We start from the raw sequence: 23,059 nt of genomic DNA on the forward strand, positions 1-23,059 counted from the left end.
TTTGAAGTCAGCACCAGGCAGCAGTTATGAATCAGGGCTCAGCATTAGGAGGTCAGTGTATTGCAGTTCTTCCATCAGACAGTAGCTGTATTGGTGCTTTCATCGAGTAAGAATGCATGAAGCAATGGGATGGCCCTGATGTTAGCACTGCTGCCTCACAGCACCAGGGACCTGAGTTGACTGACTGTGTGGCGTTTGCACATTCTCCCCGTGTCTGCATGAGTTTCCTCCCACGATCCAAAGATGTGCAAGTTAGGTGAATTGGCCATGCTAAATTGCCCATAATGTTCAGGGAGGTGTAGCCTAAATGTGTATGGAAGTTGTGGAGTTTGGTACAATTACAAAGTTAGATAGCATCTGAATGGTATATGAATAGGAAGAGTTTCAAGGGAATGGACTAAATGCTAATAAAAGGGACTAGATTAATTTAGGATATCTGGTCGGTGTGGGTGGGCTACACCAAAGGGTCTGTTTCTGTGCTGTACAGCTCTATGACTCTCTAAACATTGAGGCTACAAGAGCAGGTCAGAGCCTAAGAATACTGCAACATGTAATTAACCTCCTGAATCCCTAAAGCCTGTCCACTCTTTACAAGGCACGAGTCAGGAGAGTGATGGAATACTCCTCATTTGCATGAGTGAGTGCACCTCCAATAACACTCGAGGCACGTCACCAGCCAGGACAAAGTAGCCCACTTGATTGGTCATTCCCAGAATGTTAATAGTGAAAGATTCAGTGATAGTAATGCTGTTGAATGTCAAGGGTCAGTGTTTAAATTTGCTCTTGTTGGAGATGGTCATAGCCTCACACTTGCCACTTGTCAGCCCAAGCCTGAATATTATCCAAGTCTTGCTGCATTTGGACGTGGACTGCTTCAGTGTCTGAGGAGCCTCAAATAGTATTGAACATTGTGTGATCATCAACAAACATCTCCTTTTCTGGTGGTGGGAAGGTTGTTGATGAAGTAGCTAAAGATGGTTAAGCTAAGGACACTACCCTGAGTAACCCCTGCAGCGATGTCCTGGAGCTGAGATGATCTAGCTCCAGGTAGCAGAGAGTTTTCTCCCTGGTTTCCATTTTCTCCAGGTTTGTTAGGGCTGCCTCTTGTCTCACACAGTCAAGTTTAGCCTTGATATCAAGGGCTGTCTCTCTCTGTCTCTCTCTGTCTCTCTCTGTCTCTCTCTGTCTCTCTCTGTCTCTCTCTGTCTCTCTCTGTCTCTCTCTGTCTCTCTCTGTCTCTCTCTGTCTCTCTCTGTCTCTCTCTGTCTCTCTCTGTCTCTCTCTGTCTCTCTCTGTCTCTCTCTGTCTCTCTCTGTCTCTCTCTGTCTCTCTCTGTCTCTCTGTCTCTCTGTCTCACACGCACCCACTGTCCCCAGAATTTAGCTCTTTTGTCCATGTTGTAATGAGATCAGAAGCTGAGTGGCCCTGGTGGCGTGCTTCAGAAGTTAGAAGGATAGAGCTAGCCAGAAGTAATTTTGTGAAGGTGAATGATGTCAGCAATAGCTTAAAACGAAGAAAAGCCTTATAAGGGGTTTTTAAGATGCTCCATCCTATCCACGTTTCCGTATGCTTCAGAATCTTGAACAAGACCAGACCTATGGAAGAAAATTGGAACTGCAGACAATAAAATGTGTAAACATTTCCACACGGACTGTGCAAAAATGAAGAGGGCCTTAAAATTGTCGGAGCAAAAATAAAATGTTAGTACTTCAACTCAGAGCTGAAAAACTAGAGTGTCTCTGGGCTACAAAAAGGTAGCAGGGCAAGGAGGGGTGGGTGTGGTTGGATGCTGCAGAACCATTGCAGATGAACCACCTTGTGGGTCACAATCTTTAGACATCAGTAAACAAATGCTGTCCGAGCTATCCTCCGATCTTATTTTCCACATATTGTGGTAACTAGATGTGATCTCATCTCCAAGAATGAAGATATTGAGTCATGTTTTTGCATTGATTGCCTTGAAATGTCTCAACTTGATCATTTAGAATGATTTAATTGGCTTTTGTGTTCAAAGTTCCCCATGCTGTCTCCTTATTAGGTCATTACAGCATAAAAATTTTGAGGTTTTGAACTAAGTAATGGGTATAAACAAACAAGTGAAGGGAAGGCCTTATTATTTAAACAAGGCATGGAGCAGTTAGGAAATTGATAATCTAAATGTGGCAGATACAGTGATGGTTGAGAATGTGATGCTGGAAAAGCACAGCTGGTCAGGCAGCATCCGAGAAGCAGGAGAATCGACGTTTCAGGCATAAACCCTACATCAGAAATGAGGTTTGTGGGCCGGGGGGGCTGTGAGATAAATGGGAAGGGGCTGGGGTTGGGGGAGAAAGGTAGATGAGAATGCGATAGGTAGATGAAGGTGGGAGGTGAAGGTGAGGAGAGGAGAGCAGATAGATGGGAAAGGTGATCGGTCAAGAGGGTGGTGCAGAGTTGGAGGCTTGGGACTAGGATAATGAGCAGAGGGGATGAGAAATGAGGAAACTGGTGAAATCCACATTGTTCCCATGTGTTTGCAGGATCCCAAGGCGGAATATGAGGTGTTCTTCCTCCGGGTGTTGGGTGGTAAGGGTTTGGCGGTGGAGGAGGCGGCCCAGGACCTGCATGTCCTTGGTGGAGTGGCAGGGGGGAATGGAAGTGTTCAGCCACAGGGCAGTGGGATTGGTTGGTGCGGGTGTCTCAGAGATGTTCTCAGAAACGTTTGGGAAGTTGGTGTCCTCTCTTCCCCCATCTGGAGGAGACCACATCGGGTGCAATGGATACAGTAGATGACATTGGTGGAGGTACAGGTAAATTTCTGTCGGATGTGAAAGGATCATTTGGGGCCTTGGGCGAAAATAGTGGGGGGGGGGGGGGGGGGGGGGAGGGCTGCAGTCTTGGCACAGGCTTTGCACTTCCTGTGGTGGCAGGGGAAGGTGCTGGGAGTGGGGCGTGGGGTGGTGGGGGGAGGTGGATCTGATGAGGGAGTTGCTGAGGGAATGGTCTCTCCGGAACGCTGATCGAGGTGGGGAGGGAAATATATCACTGGTGGTGCGGTCTGTTTCTAGGTGGTGGAAGTGGCGAAGGATGATGCGATGTATACAGAGGTTAATGGGGTGGAAGTTGAGGACCAAGGGGCTTCTATCCTTGTTGCGTTGGGAGGGGTGGGGTTCAAGGGTAGAGGTGCAGGAAGTGGAGGACATTTGCTGGAGGGCATCATCGACCACGTGGGAAAGGAAATTACGAAGAAGGATATCTACCCCTATCGGCGTTCCGGAGAGACCATTCCCTCAGCGACTCTCTCATTGGATCCACACACATACACACACACACACATACCCGTCCATACCAGTATACACCCCACTCCCAGCATCTTCCCCTGCCATCTCAGGAAGTGCAAAACCTGATCGAGACCTCCCCACCCCTCCGCCATTTTCGTCCAAGACCCCAAAGGGGCCTTCCACATCCGACAGAAATTTACCTGTACGTCCACCAATGTCATCTACTGTATCTGTTGCACCCGATGTGGGCTCCTCTACCTGGGGGAGAGAGGACGCCAACTTCCCAAACGTTTCAGAGAACAACTCTGAGACACTCGCACAGAACAACCCCACTGCCCTGTGGCTGAACACTTCAACTCCCCCTCCCACCCTGCCAAGGACACACCGGTCCTAGGCCTCCTCCACCGTCAAACCCTTACGATGCGACACCTGGAGGAAGAATGCCTCATTTTCCACTTTGGGATCCTCCATCCACACGGGATCAATGTGGATTTCACTAATTTCCTCTCCCCCCACATTATCTCAGTCCCAAGCCTCCAACTCTGCACCACCCACTTGACCTATCCATCACCTTTCCCATCTATCCGCTCCATCCTTCTCTCTGACCTATCACCTTCACCCCCACCTTCATCAACCTATCGCATTCTCAGCTACCTTCCCCCCCCTCTCCCATTTATCTCTCACTCCCTCCGGCCCGCAAGCCTCATTCCTGATGAAGAGCTTATGCCCGAAACACCGACTCTCCTCCTTGGATGCTGCCTGACCTGCCGTACCTTTCCAGCAGCACACTCTTGACTCTGATCTCCAGCTTCTGCAGTCCTCACTCTGTCCTAGATACAGTTGTAGCATCCCATCTCTTCAGAAGTGTGTAATAACATCTCTGAGCAGGTTGATTTTGAAAATTTCTAGACCTCTTGTCTCTGAATCAAAAATTTGTAGATACTTAAGAACATAATGAAGAGTGACACTTGCAGTGCAGTACTGCAAGGGAGTGATGCTCTATAAGTGGTGCTGCCTTTCAGACGAAACATTAAACGGGAGCCTTGACTGCCCCCTTGGGTCAATGTAAAATATTCTATGGAGGGCGAGGTAGGGCTCGTGTGGTGCAGTGGACCTCTGGACTAAGAGGCCTGTGTTCCCATTCCAGCTGCTCCAGAGGTGTGTAGCATAACCAAGCATGACCCGATTTTCTGATAAGAAAAAACAGCCAGTAGTCTGGGAGCACTTTCAGTGTTGCAAAGACTTCAAGTTGGACATTACTGCTTTCTCTCAGGCTTCCTGGTGTTGCTCCTGGATGTACCACCAGGCTGACGGATTTGTGTGACATAACTGTGATCTTCCAAGTCTCCTAGCGGTTTCATTACCTCAGTAAAGGTTCTCCATAGGTATCCACAGAACCTTTACCTCCTGAATCTAATCTCGTTTTGCATCTGGCAGAAGTGTATCTAGATTCATTATCAGTCTGCATAGATCCTCTCTTTTGCTGCTTTGGGAGCTTTTTGTGTGAACATTGCTTCCACATTTCCTTCATTACAACAGTGATGACGTTTTGAAAGCATGTTTGAATAAGCCTGAGGTCATAAACTATGCTATTGAATGTGTCTTTATAATTCTAATAAAAGATCAAGTTGAAATAACAACAAAAGGGAAAGTGAGGGGAACTCATTTAAACATACAGAATCTTACAGGTTAGATGCAGGAAGGATGTTTGCCCGGGGGCTGAGACAAGGTCTTGAACAGGGGACACAGTCTCAGAATAAAGGTGTCGGCCATTTAGGACAGAGTTATGGAGGAATTTCTTCACTCAGAGGATGGTGGTCACCTGCACCAGAGGATTATGGTAGGTCCACATTGACCATATTCAAGACCAAGATTGGTAGAATTCTAAATGTTAGCGTGGGATAGTGAGGCAGATGCGGTTGAAGTAGCCCATCCATCTTGATCTCTTTGAATGGCAGAGTGGTCTTGATGGGCTGAAGTTCCAGCTCTTGCTATTTTTGTATGTTCTCGTGTGAAGCATAATCTTGGTAAAGAGTCTGGAGGCAATATTTTCCTTCAGTTGACAGCGCAGCAGTGGAAGGTGGGTACATTAAACCCACTCTTGGAATAGTGACCGCTTCTGAATCATGCTGAGAGAAATATCTTAGATTTGAAGTGACTCTTGTCGAGTGCTGCTGCTCAGGTCTCTGCAGAAGACAATATGATTATGATTATCACACATTTTAGACATGATTGCGGCAAACTGTGCTATGCACAAAAGAACAAAGAACAGTAAAGCACAAGAGCAGGCCCTTTGACCCAACAAGCCTGCAGTGACACATGACATCTTTCTAAACTAAGAATCTTTTCCTCGACATAGTATGTACCCCTATGTTCCCTTCCTATTCATGTATCTGTCAAGAGGCATCTTAAGCATTGATGGCCTATTTGCTGTTTCCACCTCCTCTGGCAGCGCATTCCAACCACTTACCACCCTCTGTGTTTTAAAAAAAAATGCCTCTCACATCTCCTTTAAACTTTGTCACTTTTACCTTAAACCTATGAATCCTAGCAATTGACATTTCTACCCTGGGAGACTCCAACACTCCATTCTAACCATGCACCTCATAATTTTGTAAACTTCTATCAGGTTTACGTACCAGGTTACAGAAACGTCTTCAGTTTCCGATGTTCAAGTGAAAACAAACCAAGTTTGTCCAATCTCTTCTCATTGTTAATACCCTCCAAACTGGGCAGCATGCAGGTAAAATGTTTCTGTATCTTCTCTAAAGCCTCAACATCCTTCTCATGTGCTAACCAGAACTGTACACAATATTTTAAATGTGGCCTCACTAAAGTTCTATAGATCTGTAATACAACTTGCCAATTTTTATACTGTATGATCCAAGCATGCCGTTCTCCTCCTTGACCACCTTATCCGCTTGCATTGCCACTTTCAGTGAACTGTGAACCTGAACACAGAAATCCCTCTATGTCAATGCTTCTAAGGGTTCTGCCATTTACTGTATATCTGCCATTTCTGCACTCAAGCCTCCAGCCTATTTATATCCTGCTGCGTCCTCTGGCAATCTTCCTCACTATCCACAGCTCCACCACCCTTTGTGTTGTCTGCAAACTTAGTAATCGGACCAGCTACATTCTCTTCCAAATCACTTAAATAACGAGCAGTCAAGAATCAAGCACTGAGACCTGTGGAACACCACTGATCACAAATCTCCAATCAGAAAAACACTTTTTCTATACTACTTTGTCTACTGTGATCAAGCTAGTTCTGTATCCATCTTAACAGCTCACTGCATATCCCATATGACTTCACCTTCTATATCAGCCTGCTGTGAGGGACCTTGTCAAAGATCTTGCTTAAGTCCGTGTAGACAACATCCACACCTCTGCCCTGATCAATCATCTTCATCACTTCCTCAAAAAACTAATCAAGTTTGTGATACAGAACCTGCCCTGCTCAAAGCCATGCTGCCTATCACTAATAAGTCTGCTTTTTTCCCTAAACGTGAATAAATCCTGTTCCTAAGAATCTTCTCCAGTATATTCTGTACCACTGACATAAAGATCACCAGCCTGTAATTTCCTGTACTATCTCCATTGCCATTCTTAAAGAAACAGTTTTGGCTATTCTCTAGTCAAGGAGTTGCACACTACAAAAATAGACCGTTCGGCCCTCACCAATTAGACACCCAAATCTGACCATTTGCCAGCATTTGGCCCATATCGCTGTCAACCCTTCCTATTCATATACCCATGCTGGTGCCTCTTAAATGTTGTAATTGTCCCCGCCTCCTCCACTTCCTGTGGCAGCTCGTTCTATATGTGCACCACCACCTGTGACCAACTGCTTTGGTTCCCATATCCCTGCCACACTCATTTAAACCTTCTCTGATATTTTAGCAAACCTCCGTGACAGAATATTGGTGCCTCTCCAGGTTGAGTGCAACTAATTTAGTTTAGGAGCTAAACTGATTAAGAGGAATGTTAGCACCCTGGTCTGAACTCTTGAGTATTGTAAACCTAAGTTGGCAACTGAATGGAAATGGTGTTTCTGGAATTTTTCTGGTGTGGGAGCCGATAGGGTAGAGCACCGTGGTACATGTGCTTAACTAGCATCGTTCAAAATTTTCCCCCAAGGTTTGTATATGGACGACTGATATTGTGCAGAAAAGTCATTTGAGGAAGTGTGTAGGATGTACAGCAGTGGACAGTCTCACTTTCCATTCTTCAGTGTGTGTAATTTGTTTTTGACCTACTTCAAACCCACATTGGTTGGTGTGACGAGCTCTCTGCAACTTTCGATTCCCTTGCACAGGCCCTGGCTGCTATTGATCCGGAGCTATCTGGTTTGCTGAATTCATTACAGCTCCACAAGCTGAAGAACACTGAAATCGCTCTTTTGACTGGTTTGAAGAAACACTCCAGGACAAAGGAGAACACTGTTAGCCAGGTAATAACTGCAACACAACCTCTGGGGTGAAACTGGGATTTCAGTTATCCTGTACACCGCTATGTAGAATGTTTGTCAGGCCAGTCCAAGCTCTGCTGTCTCCAGTTTGTGGTACATCATCATAATTAAAATTTCAGAGCCACTCCAATTAAGCATATAAATCTTTGACATCAGATATTCATTAAAGGCAGCGTATTGGGAACAGTTATTTCCAGTTTTATTTTGACTGTGTGAAGGTTTACGTTACACAGTCTACTTTAAACTCCATGTAAGCACATGGATAACAAGGCACATCACTGACACAGTGACCAGAAAGCTGCAAGACTTGTTGCATTGATAAAGTAGCATTTATTTGAAAGTTTATTTTTAATGTTGTATCTATTCATCCATTTTCTGAATACATTTCATCAAGAATTTTACAAAATTGCTTCCTAGGTTATAAATTTGTTGTTGTTTGTTTTCCTGCACAGGTTCCCTGTGTGGAATCAGTGTTTCTGTGCTGTACCAGCCACGTGACAATATATTTTTCAGTCCTAACTTTACTGTGGGGAAAGTCTTCTGCCGTCATACTTCATTCACCCCTCACTTTGTATATACACACTGATGATGCTACTCCCCACAGGCAGATGCCTGTGACAAACTGGAGAGTTGTACACATTGTGATTAGGATGTCACACTGGCCCTGAGATGTTGACGTTCTTCTTTATTGCTGCTTGTTAACCTTGGTCCCTTTTGGAATTGGAAGGCTCTTGCTCCCTTCCACGCTTTGGTTTAATACTTTAAATTGAATCCCCACAGAGCAGAAGGAAGCTATTTGGCCTATCGGATCTGCTGACCCTCCAAGGACCATCCCATCGCACCCTATCCCCATTGCCCCATCCTTACCCTGGCTAATCTACCTTACCTAGGCATCCCTGACACTACGGGATAATTTAGCATGGCCAATCCACCTAATCTTTAATGTTGTTACATGTACTGAGATACAGTGAATACTACTTTTTGCATGCTGTATTGGCATCTCGTACCATACAAAATGCAACAGGGCAGCAGAACACAGAGTGCAGAAAACACAGCTACAGAGAAGGTGTGGCTAACGAGAGATCAGAATTGACATTTGAAAGGTCCGTTCAAGAGTCTGAAAACAGCGGGGAAGAAGCTGTTCTTTAATCTATTCTTACATGTATTAGAACTTTTATATTTTCTGCCTGATGAAGCAGATGGAAGAGAGTATATATGGGATGGGAGGAATCTTTTGATTATGTTGGTTGCTGTCCTGAGGTAGCCGGAAGTATAGATGGAGTCAATGGATGGAAGGCTGGTTTGTGAGATGGACTGGACCGTGTTCATGATTCTCTGTAGTTTCCTGTGGTATTGGGAAGAGCAGTTGCCAAACCTCTCGAATGCATCCAGACAGGATGCTTTCGATAGTGCATCGGTAAAAATTGTTAAGCGTCTTTGTGGTCATGCCAAATTTCCTTAGCCGCCTGCGGAAGTAGAGGCATTGTTGTGCTTTCTTGACCGTCTGAACCAGAACAGATTGTTGGTGATCAAGACTCCCTGGAACTTGACAGTCTTGACCATCTCCACCTCAGCACCATTGATGCAGACAGGGACATGTCCTCCACTTTGCCTCTTGAAGTCAATGACCAGTGCCTGCACGTCTTTGGACCATGGGGGGAAACCAGAGCACCTGGCAGAAACCCCCACAATCACAGGGAGAATGTATAAATTCCACACAGCATCAACCAAGGCTGGAATCAATCTCTGGTGCTGTGAGGCATCTGTACTAACCACTGTGCCACCCAGACTTTCAATTAAAAAGTCACCTTAGATATACTTTGACCATCTGCAGGCAGGAGGATTTGATCTTTTTGATTTGTCTGTGCAAAGGAGTATAGTGCGATCTTGGTTTAGTTGGTAGCAAACTTCACTCCTGAGTCAGAAGGTTATGTGTTCAGGTCCTGCTGCAAAGTCTTGAACACCAAACTCTTGACCACCTCTCCTGTGCACTGCTGAGGGAACATTGCACTGTCAGAGGTGCTCTCTTTTGGATGACGTGTTAACCTGAGGCCCCAACTGCCCTTTAAAGAGGAAAATTCATTTTGAAGAAGAGCAGAGAATTTCACCACCTTTTCACTATGTCCTGTCCAACAATTATTCCTTAACCAAAATAAATATCACAGCTTATCACAGCTTACGATCACATTGTTTATGGGAACTTGCTATGTGTGTATCGACTTCTGTGTTTCCTTCATTGTAGAAGTGGCTGTGCTTCAAAGAGCATTTCTATGGCTGCAATGCCCTGTGGCTGTGAAAGGCACCCTATTTATGCAAATTTTTTTTTGAGGTTTATGAACTGTAACAGAGTAAGCCATCTTTCCGTTCTGTGGGTCTTTTATCTGCTTTCCTCTATGGATTGTGGCATTGCAGGCAATCCTTGAAGTGTGTAGCTTTCAAGGCCATCTCAGAGGGCAATTAAGAATCAAGGGTCTGCATGTCAGCTAGACCAGGAAAGAGCAGTGGATTTTCTTCCCTAAAGGATGTTAGTGAACCACATGAGTTTTCAACTGAGTTTCCTGACCACCATGATTGAGGCTGGCTTTCAATTCCAGATTGGTACATTGAATTTAAATTCCACCAGCTGCCATGGTATTTGCAGCTGGGACTGTTTTCCCTGAAGCATCGGAGGCTGAGAGGTGACCTTGTAGAGGTTTCTAACATCTTGAGGGGCATGGATGGGCTGAATAGCCAAGGAGAGTCAAAAATTAGGTTTAGGGTGAGAGGGGAAAGGTTTAAAAGGGTCCTGAGGTTAACTTTCTCACAGAGGGTGGTACGTATATGGAATGAGCTGCCAGAGGGAATGTTGGAGGCTGATGCAGTTGCAAAATTAAAAATGCATCTGGATGGGTATATGAATAGGAATGGTTTAGAGGGATATGGGCCAAATGCTGGCAAATGGGACTAAGTTAATTCAAGATATGTGGTCTGCATGGAGAGGTGAACCAAAGAGTCTGCTTCCATGCTGTATGTCTCTATGACTCCATGTCCTGCAGTGCTGTTGGATTTCCACCTCATCTCCCTGAATCTAGCAAATGGATTTTGCTATATTCAGCATCTTCCTTTATCTTTAAGTCCAGTGGAAGCACACGACTACACCACAGCAGAGCATGACTAGTTACCCACCCCATATTTAAAAAGGTGTACATGACTCTATTTCTGGCAAATCCTTGTATGAGTCCTTGTGTGAGCCAGAATCTGGTTGCGAAAAGTGCTTCTCTTAGCCTAGTAAGCATATCATTTCTCCTCTGGTGGAGATCTTCCTTCATTTTGCTGATTTGGATGCCTTAATTTTTGAGCCTTGTTGTTCTGCTTGGTGGTTTCAGATTTCCAGCTGAGATTTCTGAATCGGGAACAAATGTGAAGTCACCAGGAGTGGCTACCTTCTGGAGCTTTGGGAAAGATGCTTCTACAGCAAATCATCTGTGTTCATTGGAATCACTGATTCTAGTTTTTACTATTTTTTTCATCTGTGAGGAAAGAGTAATCCAGTTATTAATTGGGAAAGAGGAAGGTCTGTCTGAAACTATGCTGTTTATAATTGAAGTTACACAAATCGGATGAACAAAGCTTTTTGGTTCAGCAGCTTGGTTACATTCTCCTTCGGACTAACACCTGGATGTGTATAAATCTGCAGCTTTTCTTGGCTGTAAACTGACAACCACATTCTTATAATAGACACAGAACTGACCAATGCTATCTGGAATGATTTATTCTTACCCTGTGTCCTTACTGCACTCACTTGCCATTATCAACTTTGGTTATCATCTATCTCTATCTTCTCTCATCCTGCATGGATGTTAAATCTCTATTGTATTATTTAATTCAACACACCATTCAGCATTATTTAATAGAGATGATACACTTGTAATCTTTGCTGTTTAGGTAATCATTTAACATGGTCATCTTTTGGTCAGCAAACTTTTTTTGACATTGCTTTGCAATTTCTTTCAGTCTTTGTCCTTCTTGTAATAATCTTGGAAGCCTATATCTTAAAAATGAGATGGGGAAAATGAAGGCCCTGTGAAGTCCCCTCTTTTTTTCGGGACCGCAATGATTGTGAAGATTAATTTGTCACTTCTTTTTATTCCCCTATTTTTATCAGTGATGAAGATACCCACGTGCGTTTTTGCTTGGTGAATATCTCGTTTGGGTTACACTTTTTTTTTGGCTTTGACCAGATCATCCTGCAATGTTCGTGTACCTTGACTGTCAGTGCTCTTTACTTTGTTCTTTATACAATGCTTATTTTCCTTGTTCATCGTGGAAACCAATGACTCATTAATTCAATCCGTTCGATCACAATGTCACAACCTCCACAGAGATCAATACTTAACTGAAAGTTCAAATTTCCAGCGACGTGATTCCTTTTTACTTCCCCAGCCGAGTGACTTATGATCCAAGAATTTCCTTTCGCTGAGGTTTGTACTGTAGTTCTCTTCTCCTAGCTCTAAGGTAGGCAAATATTTCAGTTTCCTACAAAAGTTTATGAATTAAATCTTCATTCTGAGTCCAGGCACCAGTTATGACTGATGCCTTTTCTGGTTAAGGGTGGAAGCTTGGTGACTTTTGTTTCTTGCACTTGGAAGGCAAGAAACACTATGGCCCACTATGTCTGTGTCCACCATGATATCATGCTAAACTAATCCAATCTATCTGCATATGGTCAGTAGTCCTCTGTTACCTGCCTGCTCATGTGCCTCTTAAAACTTTGCTGATGTATCTCCTTCTACCACTTGCCCTGGCAGCATGTTCCAGGCACCGACTACCCCCATATTTTTTATTTTTAAAAAAGACTTTCCTTACACATCTCCATTGAACCTTTCCTCCTCTCAGCTTAAATGTATGCCCCCTAGTATTTGTCATTTCCACCCTGGGAAAAAGACTCTGACTATCCACCTTATCCATTTTATATACTTGTAACATGCTGCCTCTCATCCTCTGACATTGTAGCAAATACCTCACCTGACTAAAGTCTTCTATAGTACAAGTACCATATATATTCGTGTGTAGGTTGAGTTTTGAAGAATTTTTTTAAGATGAAATTAGGAAGTTGACTTAAAGGGGATGAAATTCATGCTTGGCATGAGTCAAAAGGTGGACAAACAAGCCAGATCTCTCTATAAAATAACAACAAAAGGAAAAAGGAATATGGCAATTATTAAATATTAATCAACAAAATAACCATCTCCATTCTGCCTGATATAGTAGAATGGTACTGTCGTACCATATTCCTCTTACCAGTATCATAAAGTGCATGTAGGTCGACACATGGACAAAAGTTAATAAGCATACCAGCAGGTGGTCAGGCCACCCACCGGGGGTATTTGTACAACACACTATTCATGAAATAAAAACAGAGGAGCAGTAAAAACAAAAGACCACATGAAACTTAATTACAACCGAGTCCAACCCTGTCCACTCCCTGCGCTCCCAACCCTGTCCAACACCACCCCCCGCCCCCTCTCCAGAGCAGCCAGACTGGACACCAACAACAGGACAGCTGCTGCTGCACAATTTTGCAGGGGGGGGTGGGGAAGTCTCCAAATAGCGCACGCACTCACCTTTTTACTACAACTTTTTGACAGGTTCCACCTTTGTCCTGTCCAGGACAATGTTGGAGAGATTATCTGGGGTAGGGGGGGGTTTAGGGTACACCCCTGTGTAGAACTCCAGGGAATGTTTGGAGAGAGAGGGCAGGCGGTCAGTCATTTAAAGACGGTGCCTGGGCTCCCATCAATTCAGGACTGTTGTCGGCAGCATTTCAATAAGCGGAAACCTGTAACCTGACCTCAAATTGCCTTCCTCTGCTTTGTTTCCTCATAGTTAACAATCACTCGACACCAGGTTATAGCCAACAGGTTTATGTGGAAGCATTAGCCTTTGGAGCACTGCTCCTTCATCAGGTAGTTGATGAAGGAGCAAGTACCTGATAAAGGAGCAGCTCTCCAAAAGCTTGTGTTTCCAAGGACTATAACCTGGCATTGTGATTTTTAACTTTGTCCATCCCAGTCCAACATCAGCTCCTCCACATGACTGGTTCCTCGTGACAATGGGAGGTGTAGTAGATTTGAATCTCAGTAGAGATGCTAATTAGTTGGCCTTAATCCCAATCCCTTTTAATTTGCAGTAAATAAGAAATTGGGTATAACTTTATACCTGTAAGAACTCCTTGAGTCTTTGGAAGACACGCAATCTACTCGTAAGCTGATACCATTGTCTCTTGGTGGAAAGACCTTGTTCTCTATTCTGAGCCTTCCTTTGATCTCAGAAAATCAAAGCACCCAGGCTTACTGATGAGCAGAGGTCACATGGCCTCCTTAATTTGCCCTATATTTAAAACTACAGTGCCAACTATTATCAATCAAAACCCACAGACCTTAAACATAGAGTCATAGAGATGTACAGCACGGAAGCAGACCCTTCAGTCCAACTCGTCCATGCCGACCAGATATCCCAACCCAATCTAGTCCCACCTGCCAGCACCCGGCCCATATCCCTCCAAACCCTTCCTATTCATATATCATAATTTTATAAGCTTTAGCCCCCAATTGATTGGTGCTAATCTCAAGTGAGAAACTGCAATTGTGCTAACATTTTTGAGAGAGAGAGAGAGAGAGCGCGCTGAAGGCCGTTAGCTCTGGTGGATGGCAGTTAGCTCTGGGGTATTTGTCCAACTGCCCCCTTCTTTTATACCCTTGATGGCATATCAGTATTCCTTACAATAGGATTGGTCCTATGTTGTCAAAATCATCAGATTTAAATGTAATAGGTTTTTGGTATCTAAGTGCCTGGATTGATTAGCTAAATTCAAAAGCCTGTTGTCTTGGTTAAAAACTGTTGCTGGGCCTGCTAACTTTTAATATTATAAATGTTTCAGTTCAGGCTCACAATATACTTGCAAACTTTCAAAATGCAGTTCACGAAAAAAGCATCTTAAAGGCACCACACAAAGCTTTCCTCGCTTTTCAATTTTACAAACACCAAACTTTAGCTTCCTGTCTCCCAATCTACAATCATTCTACCCAACTTCACAACAATTATTTCATATATCACCTCCAAGATGAGATGTTGTTCATATTATCTATGATTTTCATTCAGATCTTAAAGTTAATATCTTCATGCCATTGTGCTTGAAATAGTAAGAATGTGTACAAATAAGAATGCCAAAGTTTTCACAGCCTTGTGAGGCGTTGGCATCTGGAAATTGTAGCTTCCTTTGTACATTTCCTCCACGTTGTGTGCCGTGCATTTTCATGGGATTTTGCTACTGGCTCAGGAATTGGGCAGATATGGATGCATTGAGTTTGTGGAGTTGAATGTGTCGCAGACTGGTTCCACAACCATTAGTTTGATATTGTTGCTATTTTGTGCAAGACTCTCAATTTGAACATTTGGGCTTTTAAGATAATGGAGACATAAATTTCTGTTCTGGCAAGGTAATATACTGGCCCTTTGGCTTTTATTTGTTCAGATCAAAATCCCTGTCAGTTCTCCAAAGGGCAAATACTTCCAGGGTCAGGTGGCTAATGAGATTCAATGCAGAGAAATGGGAAGGAATTCATCTTGGGAGGAGGAATATGCAGATTTATGATCTTAGCCTTAATTTTATCCTGAGTGCAGGTTGAGAGGAATGTACATGTATTTAGGACATAGAATCCCTACAGTGTGGAAACAGGCCCCTTGGCCCAGCAAGTCCACACCGACCCTCCTGGATCCATTCTCCTACTTTACTGTACATTCACCCTGACTAATGCACGTAACCTACACATCCCTGAACACTATGGGCAGTTTAGCATGGCCAATTCACCTAACTGGCACATCTTTGGACTGTGGGAGGAAACCCACGCAGGCACAGGGAGAATGTGCAAACTCCACACAAACAGTGACCCGATGTGGGAATTGAAACCGGGACCCTGGTGCTGTGAGGTAATAGTGCTAACCACTGAGCCCAATGCATAAGGCATTAGGGTTGGGCAATAAATGCTGGCCAACCAGCAGCGCCCATGTCCCACAAGATGATTTATAAAAAATGAACTGGTCTGATGAAGAGTCACTGAATTCCCTGAACACAAAACATTAACTCTGCTTTCTCCCCACAGGTGCTGCCAGGCCTGCGGAGTTTCTCTAGCGATTTCTGTGTGTTTCAGAACCCACCTAGAGTTGTTGGCCACTTGACCTGTTTTAAGTGAGCAAACTGCTTGTTCTGGCAGCCATGTAGTTGAGTTTGATTTTTGTTTTCAGGTCACAGGTATTTTGTATCTCAAAACACACCACAACTTGGATAATCGAGAAAGAGAAGGAGTGTCACAAGGCCACTTTCTATGAGATCATGGCCTTGAACCATGATGAAGGGACAATTTTCCTTGTGACTTTTCCTGATAAGAAACTGCTAAGGAAGGGGCTTGGTCCAGCAGGGCGTCAGTGACGACAGTAAAGTCTCCCTCTGGAATATTTTGCTGTGCAAGAACAAGTGTGTTTCTAGCTGGGGAAGGCCCCCTGGGGCCTACCAGGAGAGTCCTGTTTCATAATGGGTAGAGCCATCATTTGCAATCACCATGTGGATGATAGTGGTTGAAAGAGGGAGCCTGCCAGCCATGTCTCAGAACAAGTAGAGATGGATCTTCCCAGTGTCAATGTTGGAGGCATCACAGCATTATATCTGCTCACATAAGAATAAGGCACATCCTTGAATCTCACGACATGGTGTAGCTTTGAGAGACTTCTTCTTCATGGCTGGACTAATGTTCCTGAATGAGCGAAACATTTGTCAAGAGCCATTTTCAACCTTGTACATGCTGTAGTTGTCAGGTTTCCTTGAGAATTGTTTCTGAGGATTTGCTACTTTCTCTTAAGTCTGTTTGTGTCATTAAAGAAATGTCTTTTTTTTTTAACTGATTTGCAGCATTCCCCTTCTGAAATGGTCTGTGTAATGAGGCACCTACCAGCATCTCTAAAGTTCACCGACAGCTCTGTGTTCTCTGCACTCAGCAAATACACCAGAGCAATTCAGTTTTCACTAGATGGCCACTCAGCACTGACCCTTCACACAGAAGATGATGACACCAATCAGTCTGTCTCGTCCATTGAGGATGATTTTGTGACTGCTTTTGAGCACTTAGAAGAGGAGGAAGCTGGAACTGAACATGGAACAGCAGGTAAATGTGAACCCCAGCGTTAGCTCAGTTGGAAAATGTAATCAAACGCCCTTTCATCAGTTTGAGCTTTCCCGTGCTTGCTGAGCATGGTTCAGGGATCCATGTCAGAGTTAGAGATCTCCAGGATGGGAAAACAAAAAGAGGCATTTCTGTCCACCGTGTCTGCTCAAAAAACATCCAAAACTATTCTACTCCCAATTTCCAGACTTGGCCCACAGCCTTGAATGCTTTGGCATCTCATGTGCACATCTAAGTACTTGTTACATGTTATGAAGGTTTCTGCCTTTACCACCCTTACAGGCATTGAGTTCCAGATTCCCACCACTCTGGTTGAAATAACCTTTCCTCACATCTCATCTAAACCTTCTGCCCCTTGCCTGAACTTTTGCCCCCTGGTCATTGATCCCTTCATCAAGCAGAGACATTTCTTCCTGTCAACCCTATTTATCATAGAATAGAATTGTAGAATTGTTGTGTGGTTAACTTTCAACTGCCTTCTGACATGGCCTAGCGAGCCACTCAGATTGTTTCAAAGATTGTTCCTGTTATGACAAGACGTTAAACCCCTCTTCTAATTTAAACCCGACACACAGAAGCTCACCTAGTGCCATAATCTGTTACATTTCAAGAGGCAAAAAGCTATCCTTGTGGTCTCAATAAAGTAAAAATTAACAACACTATTCTTTCAGTCCAATAGAGGACATTAAAACAACAGCTATTTACACCTCCTTTCTCTTTAAACCGACCTTTTACCTCCACTCTATAATGATGGTCCAATTTAAAAAAAAACCTGATTAAGATTGGTTTTGAAATGTGATTTTTAAAACAGTCAGCTTTGTCGATTCCCCTTTGTAGATTTCCCTCTGTAGATTTGTCTTTAGGTCGGTTTCGATGTTCTGCTGCACAAATTTCTTATACGCAGGTTCAACGAGCAGTCTATATTTGTTGGTGTTCTTGGCAGTTCTCCCCCTAACTGTTCAAAATGCCTGTCTTTATACCCCAAAACATCGGATCATTTCATTGGTTTTGATGTTGTCAAAATATTAAATTCAAATTTGATTGGACTTTGGTATCTTGGAGTATAATTTAAACTGATTGGCCGAATTTGTTTTTGAATCATGACAACTCAGCTGCACTATTGGGTTTCACAGTCAAATGTTACATTTTATCTTTCACTACGCTCTGTGTCTCTAAGTCTGTGCCAGCTTCCAGTCTCTCTCAAAGGTACAGTACCTCTCTACACCATTATAACATTACAAAGTCTAAGCAAAGAAATGAAACCTGTCAGACCACTGCTTGACCTCAGCACCTTAAATGACAATGGCAAAAACAGCCCTGTTGACTCTGCAGAGTCCTCCTTATTAACATCTGGGGACTAATGCACATATTGAGAGAGTTACCTCACAGCTAGTCTAGCAACAGCCTAACATAGTCGTCCTTATGGAATCAAGCCTTACAGACAATGTCCTAGACACCATCATCACAGTCCATGGACATGTCCTGCTCCACCGGCAGGACAGGCTCAGCAGAGGTGGCAATACAGTGGTATATAGTTGGGAGGGAGTTCCTTGGGAGTCCTCAACATTGACTCCAGACTGCATGAAGTCTTATGACTTCAGGTTAAACATGGGCAAGGAAACCTCCTATTTACCACCTTCAGCTGATGATTTGCTGCTCGTCTATGTTGAACAGCCCTCAGAGGAAGCTCTGAGGCTGACAAGGGCACAAAATGTACTCTGCCTGGGGAGTTTCAATGGCCACCACCAAGAGGGGCTGCAGCACTACAGATCAAGCTCTTTGGGTACTGAAGGACAAGTGGTGAGGGAGCCAACAACAGGGGAAACATTATTTGACCTAATCTTCATCAATCTGCCAACTGCAGGTGAATGACAGTGTCAGTAAGAGTGACCACCACACAGTTCTTAAGGAGATGGCAGTTCCACCTTCACATTGAAAATATCCTGCACCATGTTGTGTGGTAATGTCACCGTGCTGAATGCGACAAGTCTAACAGATCCAGCAACTCGAGACTTGGCATCCATTCAGGAAGCGCTGTGGGGCATTAACAGTAGTATTAGACTTTGTGGCCTGGCATAGCCCTAACTCTACCACTACACTCAAGCTAAGGGAATAACCCTGGTTGCATGGAGAGTACAGGAGAGCATGCCAGGAGCAGCACCAGTCATATCTGAAAATGAGGATTCAACTTGGCGAAGCTGCCAAACAGGACAACTTGCATGACGAGAGCTTAAGTCACAAGTGATCAACAGCAAAGAGTGATCCCACATCCAACGGATCAATTCGAAGCTGTGCAGTCCAGCCCCATTCTCTCGGATTTTCTTGCTCAGTGTGTAGCTGTTTGAAATTTGTGACTGTTTGTCAGTGTGAGTGCAGCAAGGCTGACATTTACATACTTTGAATATCAGCCTCCAGCTTAAGAACAGAGCAGTAGGCCACTGAGCCTGCCCTGCCATTCAGTAGATCATGGCTGATTGAACTCTTCACTGTCTTCGAACTACACATCCCCATAACCCTGTGTATGTCTATTAAGCAGTATCTATCAATCTCCACTTTAAACATACTCAGACTGAATAGGAGAATCAACGTTTCATGCATAAGGTCTTCATCAGGAGTGTGTTTGTCCCGCCCCCCCTCTGCCCCACCCCCCTGTCCACCCTGCCCCCCTCTGATCTCGCCCCACCCACCCCTCTCTACCCCAGCTCTGCCCCATCCCCCCTCCTCCGCCCCGCCCCCCTCGTCCTCCTCCGTCCCCTTCTTCCGCCCTCGCCCCTTTGTCCTCCTCCGCCCCACAGAGAAAAAAATGAGGTACGAAGGTAAACTGGCCAAAAATATAAAGGAGGATAGTAAAAGCTTTCATAGGTATGTGAAAGGCAAAAAAATGGTTAAGACTAAAATTGGGCCCTTGAAGACAGAAACAGGGGAATATATTACGGGGAACAAAGAAATGGCAGAAGAATTGAATTGGTACTTCAGATCTGTATTCACTGGGGAAGACACAAGCAATCTCCCTGGGGTAACAGTGGCTGAAGGACCTGAATTTAAGGGAATTTATATTTGCCAGGAATTGGTGTTGGAGAGACTGTTAGGTCTGAAGGTTGATAAGTCTCCAGGGCCTGATGGCCCACATGCCAGGGTACTGAAGGAGATGGCTCGGGAAATCGTAGATGCGTTGGTGATTATTTTCCAGAGTTCGATAGATTTGGGATCTGTTCCTGCGGATTGGAGGGTGGCTAATGTTGTACCACTTTTTAAGAAAGGTGGGAGTGAGAAAGCAGGAAATTATAGACCAGTTAGTCTGACCTCAGTAGTGGGAAAGATGCTGGAGTCTATTATAAAGGATGAAATTACGACACATCTGGATAGTAGTAACAGGATAGGTCAGAGTCAGCATGGATTTATGAAGGGGAAATCATGCTTGACTAATCTTCTGGAATATTTTGAGGATGTAACTGAAGATGGACGAGGGAGATCCAGTAGATGTAGTGTACCTGGACCTTCAGAAAGCTTTTGATAAAGTCCCACGTAGGAGGTTAGTGAGCGAAATTAGGGCACATGGTATTGGATTGAAAGTTGGTTGGCTGACAGGAAACAAAGAGTAGTGATAAACGGCTCCATTTCGGAATGGCAGGCGGTGACCAGTGGGGTACCGCAGGGATCAATGCTGGGACCGCAGCTTTTTACAATATATATTAATGATATAGAAGATGGTATTAGTAATAACATTAGCAAATTTGCTGATGATACTAAGCTGGGTGGCAGGGTGAAATGTGAGGAGGATGTTAGGAGATTACAGGGTGACCTGGACAGGTTAGGTGAGTGGTCAGATGCATGGTAGATGCAGTTTAATGTGGATAAGTGTATGGTTATCCACTTTGGTGGCAAGAACAGGAAGGTAGATTACTACCTAAATGGAATCAATTTAGGTAAAGGGGCAGTACAAAAAGATCTGGGTGTTCTTGTACACCAGTCAATGAAGGTAAGCATGCAGGTACAGCAGGTAGTGAAGAAGGCTAATAGCATGCTGGCCTTCATAACAATAGGGATTGAGTATAGAAGCAAAGAGATTCTTCTGCAGCTGTACAGGGCCCTAGTGAGACCACACTTGGAGTACTGTGTGCAGTTCTGGTCTCCAAATTTGAGGAAAGACATTCTGGCTATTGAGGGAGTGCAGCGTAGGTTCACGAGGTCAATTCCTGGAATGGCAGGACTACCTTACGCTGAAAGACTGGAGCGACTGGGCTTGTATACCCTTGAGCTTAGAAGGCTGAGAGGGGATCTAATTGAGACATATAAGATTATTAAAGGATTGGACACGTTTCCATTGATGGGTGAGTGCCGAACCAGAGGACACAGTTTAAAAATACGGGGTAGACCATTTAGGACAGAGATGAGGAGAAACTTCTTCACCCAGAGAGTGGTGGCTGTGTGGAATACTCTGCCCCAGAGGGCAGTGGAGGCCCAGTCTCTAGATTCATTTAAGAAAGAGTTGGATAGAGCTCTCAAGGATAGTGGAATCATGGGTTATGGAGATAAGGCAGGAAGAGGATACTGATTAAGGATGATCAGCCATGATCATATTGAATGGTAGTGCAGGCTCGAAGGGCAGAATGGCCTACTGCACCTATTGTCTATTGTCTCGTCCTCCTGCGTCCCCTTCCTCCGCCCTCGCCCCTTCTGCCCCCTTCCTCCACCCTCGCCCCCTTCCTCCTCCTCCGCCCTTGCCCCTTTGTCCTCCTCCATCCCCTACTCCACCCTCGCCCCTTTGTCCTCTTCCGTCTCCTACTCCACCCTCGCCCCTTCCTCCGCCCTGCCCCCTCATCCTCCAACGTTCCCTACTCCGCCCTCGCCCCTTTTTCTGCTCTCGCCCCTCCTTCGTCCTCACCGCCCCCCCGGGCCTCTCCCTGCCTCGCCCTCACCCCACCTTGCACATTTCTCCCCCCCCCCCCACCCCATCATCCCCTCTCCTCCCTCTGCCCCCCCCACACCCTCTTTCATTCTGTCAGTCTGTTTGTCCAGTGCGTTCTCCTGCATGTGCTTTCAGCTGCTCAAATAATGTTCTTGTAGCGTCAGCAAAAGGTGGACTTGTAAGGATTTGTTAGATTTCTACTTAAGTTGAATATTTTTTCAGAAAAATCATCTGTGCCTCAGTATCACAGTTAATAAACAGCCTTATTTAAAGTGACCATCACTTTGGCAATTTTGTAATGAATGACAAGAGTTGATGTCTTCACAGAAGAATCGGTCTAACTGTAGTCTGTTTATTCAACTATAATATAGTCGACTTGCTACCACTTCTTCCAATTTTCTGGGTCTATGTGATGGCTGTGTGATGAGTAGTGCATCTCAATTGCTCAATAAGGATGACTCTTCTGTGCAGCAATATTTAAACTGCAGGTACCCCACACTGATTTACAGTTATTACTTGTAAATAATAAAGGGACCAGATAGAATCAGTAGGAAGGTTCTATTCTCCATGGTGGAAAAACCATAACCAGGGGTTTGCTAAGTGGCAAGGCCTTTACGGAGGGCCTTTTGAGGGGAAGAATTTTCACCAGGCATTTGGTGGGAGTCTGGAACTCACAAGCGAAAAGAAGAAATCCCCATGATATTTCAGAAGCCTTAAATCTGAACTTGAAGTGCCATAGAATTATGGAATCCCTACATTGTGGGAGCAGGCCTCTCAGCCCATAGAGTCCACTCCCACCCTCCAAAGAGCATCTCATTCAGACCGATCCTATCCCTATAACCTTGCATTTCCCATGGTCAAACCACCTAGCCTACACATCTTTGGATTGTGGGAGAAAACCAGAGTACCTGGAGGAAACCCAGGCAGACACTGGGGAGAATGTCTGTGTGGAGTTTGCACAGTTGCCTGAGCGTGGAATTGAACCCTATTCCCTGTAAGACAGCAGGGCTAACCACTGAGTCACAGTCATAAACTATGGGACTACAGACCAAAAGATGAGGTGGAGTAACTGCTTGTTGTCCAACATTGATTTGAGTGGGCTGAATCACCGTCTGCTGTGCTGTGCATTTGTGCTCTGATGAATGAAGGGCATTTCTCTCTCACCACATGCCCACATCCTCAATCATTAATCAATTAATTAATC

General features: G+C 44.5%; 1 protein-coding gene across 8 annotated transcripts in view; it reads left to right on the forward strand.

Moving 5' to 3' along the window:
- The window catches only part of akap11 (A-kinase anchoring protein 11), a 104,054-nt gene that overhangs the window by 25,160 nt on the left and 55,835 nt on the right, over positions 1-23,059 (forward strand). For all 8 annotated transcript variants that reach the window (XM_043694429.2, XM_087993172.1, XM_087993170.1 and 5 more), the window contains 2 exons: positions 7,579-7,713; positions 16,676-16,928. In XM_043694429.2, the coding sequence (XP_043550364.1) occupies positions 7,579-7,713; positions 16,676-16,928 (388 nt within the window). The remainder of the gene's footprint in view (positions 1-7,578; positions 7,714-16,675; positions 16,929-23,059) is intronic.

Source organism: Chiloscyllium plagiosum, unplaced genomic scaffold, assembly GCF_037043375.1.
Source record: "Chiloscyllium plagiosum isolate Xiang-an unplaced genomic scaffold, Cpla_swu_hap1 HiC_scaffold_12, whole genome shotgun sequence".
In the NCBI taxonomy this organism is placed as follows: domain Eukaryota; kingdom Metazoa; phylum Chordata; class Chondrichthyes; order Orectolobiformes; family Hemiscylliidae; genus Chiloscyllium; species Chiloscyllium plagiosum.